This window comes from Brassica napus, chromosome C1, assembly GCF_020379485.1.
Source record: "Brassica napus cultivar Da-Ae chromosome C1, Da-Ae, whole genome shotgun sequence".
NCBI lineage: Eukaryota > Viridiplantae > Streptophyta > Magnoliopsida > Brassicales > Brassicaceae > Brassica > Brassica napus.
Genome location: NC_063444.1, coordinates 904684 through 909041, shown reverse-complemented (window position 1 = coordinate 909041; position 4358 = coordinate 904684). Strand labels below are relative to the sequence as shown.

The following is a 4358-nucleotide window of genomic DNA, read 5'->3' as shown; positions in this document are numbered from 1 at the left end:
AATCTTTAATAGATCCGGATTTAATCTTTTTTTGTCAAAAAAAAATAAGAGAAGTTTCAAAAACTGTAATGTATATTTGCAAGGGCGGTATACATATCAGTACATATCAGACTATGATTGGTGTCTATTATAGAGACTAGAGAGCTGTAAGAGTTGAGTCAGATCACATATCATGTAAACCATTCATTACTGTTAGCACAAGTAAAGATAATGTTTGTGAGGTTTTTTCTTTTCCGTCACGATTTTTTTTTAAATTAGATAAATGGGTCAGACCCAGTAAACGGCCGAAATCCGATTACAACAAAAAACGGCTACAAGCCCAAAAGATTACGGGCTAAATGAAAAAGTTAAACGGGCCCTCGACCCAAACTCAGAAGCCGCACTATCCAGTCAGATAGCGTGTCGAGGAGGCTGGCTCGACACGTGGAGAGATCTGCTCCATTAACGCGTCACGCGTCGTAACCGCCTCAACTTGACCGCTTCTGCCTCTACGCCGCCGGAACAACACCATCGAAATCCTCGTTCGTCGGAGCTCACTAACCGACAAGCCTCCAATGAACCCATAGCCGACATGTTTGTGTGGTTTTAAAAGGGTAACTTGTATATTTCACTTTTTAATTATTGACACGATTGTTTGAGTTATTTGGTATCTCCACAACTTCTTTGATGCGTTTAGCTATGTATAATTGCAAAACTGCAATGTATATTTGCAAGGGTGGTATACATATCAGTACATATGCACTAATGCACATGTACACTGATCCAAGTGTGATACATATATAAACGACGCTTGTTTCACCACAAGCGTCGTTTATATATTTTTTACTCAATTTTGTTATGGTTTGTTAATAATACACTATCATGTCATTATAACAACACACATGTTCAACATTCGAGGAAGACTAATCCTTTTATGTTTTCTCTTTCGAATTTGAATAAGTTTTTTTTTCTTTTTCTTTTGTTTTTTTGTTTCCTTTACAGTTTTGATAAAATTTGTCAAAGCAGCTGTCATAATGGTAGTGTAACATTTCTCCAAGTACAATGTGTACTTATCCATATTTGACATTGCGTATAGTACATTTTCTTATTTTTAGGTATGTTCGAAATTTTGACAAAGGCATGTGTCAACGTTCAAACTTGAAAGTCTTTTTAAGAATTATTGTTGAATCAAAGTTTTAACAAATAAGAAAGACAAAATAATTGGAGTTTAGGTTTCCACTATCTTTAAACCGGTCCCGTTTGGACCCAATGGTTCTGCTCTAACCCGCAAAAAGATTATTTAGACCAAACCTTAGATCGGTGTGATCAATTAAAATCAAAAGACTGAGCGTAATCAAACTTTTATTAGATTGGTCCAAACTCCCAAATACACTAATAAGCTCAACACCACAAAATCGTTTACGCAATTAGAATAGTCCAAATCATAGTGGGTCGAAAATATGATTTCTAACTTGTCCCGCTATTCACATGACATGACACTCAGATGGCAATACAAGCATCGCTGGAAAAAAAAATTGTAAACACAAATAGGTAAGCAAGATTGTGAAGAAAGAAGAAAAAAAATGAGATGAAAAAAGAAACGTACGAAAACTCTATAAGTTTCATAAGTGAAACTCTATTAGTTTAAGAATTTAGTTTGTTTTAAAATTTAATACTAGTTAAATTAATAATTAATACACTTGGATTATCTTTTTAGTATCCAAGCGCGCGATGATTATTCTCTAAACATATCTTGAAAATGGTTATTACAATAGTCAGTTCCAATATGTTTGAGTTCGAATTTCTACGTAAAGGTTTAAAAATGGTTCCTGATCCTAGAAAAAGAAATTTAAGCTTTTAGATTAGCTGAATGTTGGAGTTTTGAGAACTTGAAATGCAGAAGATAACCTTTTTCATATTAGAAAGAAATCTATAACTTCAAAATACAATTGCACCGTTTATATATTCTAACTCAATTATTCACTCCACTAGTCATCGCCGGCACGTAATTGCTATGAGTCTTGTGATATTGACAACATAGAAAGCTTGAAACTAAATTAAGACATTGGTTTGAGTAAAATTTCTCTATAAATGTGACATGTTACAAACTAAACAAACCATACGCTATAATCCTACACTAGTAGAGAAACAAATACTACGAAGGAAGAAGAACAAAAATGTTATACTTCATCCTCATCCCTCTCCTAGTCCTCGTGGCTTACAAATTCATCTACTCCGAAACGCACCGTTTTAATCTCCCACCGGGACCACCGTCACGTCCCATCGTCGGCCATCTCCACCTCATGAAACCGCCGATCCACCGTCTCCTCCAGAGCTTTGCTAACAAATATGGCCCAATATTCTCCCTCCGTTTCGGCTCCCGCCGCGTGGTGGTCATAACTTCCTCTTCACTCGTCCAAGAAGCCTTCACCGGCCAAAACGACATCAATCTTTCGAGCCGGCCTTTCCAACTGACGGCCAAATACGTCGCCTACAACTACACAACCGTCGGAACCGTTCCATACGGTGACCACTGGCGTAACCTCCGCCGCATATGCGCCCTCGAGATCCTCTCCTCCAACCGTCTCACCAACTTCCTCCACATCCGTAAAGACGAAATCCGCATCATGCTCATGCGCCTCTCACGTGACACAACTCACTCCGACGCCGGGAGCCGTTTCACCCACGTCGAGCTGGAACCGCTTTTCTCGGACCTAACGTTCAACAACATCGTAAGAATGGTCACAGGGAAGAGATATTATGGCGATGACGTGAACAACAAGGAAGAAGCGGAACTGTTCAAGAAGCTCGTTTACGACATCGCCGTGTACAGCGGCGCGAATCACACGGCGGATTACTTGCCGGTGCTGAAACTGTTCGGAAACAAGTTCGAGGAGGAAGTCAAAACTCTCGGAAAATCCATGGATGAGATTCTTCAGCGTTTGCTCGATGATTGTCGGAGAGACAAAGATGGTAACACAATGGTCACTCACTTGCTGTCTTTGCAAGAACAAGAACCAGACTACTACAGTGACGTCACTATCAAAGGGCTAATGATGGTATTAATCTCTATTTAATGATGATTAAAACAAAATTCTAAATTATAATGATGAAAACTTACGGAAATTATAGAATATATTAGAGCACCCCAACGGCGGTTCTCTTACAAATTTCTTAATATACATATGTGTATAAATATTAGTATTGAATTGTGATTTTTTAAAAATTACGACAAATCCAGTATACTTGGATAAAGATGCTCTTGCATACAAAACAAATAACTTATAATCATAATTATTCACGTGGTTTTAACATTACGTAGGCCATGATGCTCGCGGGAACCGAGACCTCCGCCATAACCCTAGAGTGGGCGATGACGAATTTGCTGAGACACCCTGACGTGTTGGAGAAGGCAAGATCGGAGATAGATGAGAAGATCGGAGAGGACCGTCTTATCGACGAGCCAGACATCGCCGTACTTCCTTACCTCCAAGACGTGGTCTCCGAGACATTTCGATTGTTTCCAGTGGCACCGCTGCTAGTCCCTCGCACGCCGACGGAGGACATGAAGATCGGTGGTTACGACATACCGCGTGACACGATAGTGATTGTTAACGCTTGGGCTATACATAGAGATCCTGAGCTTTGGGATGATCCAGAGAGGTTTAACCCGGATAGGTTTAAAGGATGCGGCAGCGAGTTATGCGCTTATAAGCTGATGCCGTTTGGAAACGGCCGAAGAGTATGTCCCGGTGCTGGACTAGGGAGGAGGATAGTGACGTTGGCGCTAGGATCGTTGATTCAGTGTTTTGATTGGGAGAATGTGAAAGGTGAAGAGATTGATATGTCGGAGAGTACTGGGTTGGGTATGCACAAGCTTGATCCTCTACGGGCCATGTGTAGGCCTAGACCCATTATGGCTAAGCTTCTAGTTTAGTTGGAGAAGTGTCTTAATGTGGAGGACAAAAGCAGACTTGTTATACGTACTTTATTATTTTCAATAATTATAATGTTTGCACAAAATGACGAAACTATGTTGTAATGTTATTATCAGTCGCATCTTTGATAGAGCAACCACATCCCTGGGACATTTATGCAAGTCCTAAGAAATTTTTATTAATATTTGTAGGTTAGGACTTTCTTGTGGGACTTTTATGAAATTTGTGATTATTGGTAGGACTTTAGGCTGGTCCTTAGGTTAATTATTTTATTTTAAATAAGCAGAATTATAAAATATAAGAAAAATCATATAAATAGTTAAAAATTGGATAACTAATAAGAAAAACAAATTTATTTATTTAATAGAAAATTAGAAACATTTTATTACATTCCATTTATTAAAGAAAAGACTTACCTAAAAGCAAACACACATTTTATTC

The 4358-nt window shown here is 38.7% G+C and overlaps 1 protein-coding gene across 1 annotated transcript; it reads left to right on the top strand.

Moving 5' to 3' along the window:
• Positions 1-2070: 2070 nt before the first annotated feature.
• LOC106426783 (cytochrome P450 81F1) lies at positions 2071-4053 on the top strand. Its single transcript, XM_013867516.3, has 2 exons — positions 2071-3038; positions 3302-4053. The coding sequence occupies exons 1-2, from the start codon at positions 2157-2159 to the stop codon at positions 3914-3916; spliced, it is 1497 nt and encodes a 498-aa protein (XP_013722970.2). The 5' UTR covers positions 2071-2156; the 3' UTR covers positions 3917-4053.
• Positions 4054-4358: the final 305 nt, after the last annotated feature.

What these genes read in the sequence shown, in the direction of transcription:
- LOC106426783 (XM_013867516.3), top strand. Translation starts at nt 2,157, where the DNA reads ATGTTATACTTCATCCTCATCCCTCTCCTAGTCCTCGTGGCTTACAAA. An exon ending in CTATCAAAGGGCTAATGATG is followed by an intron (nt 3,039 to 3,301) that starts GTATTAATCTCT and finishes AACATTACGTAG; the next exon opens with GCCATGATGCTCGCGGGAAC.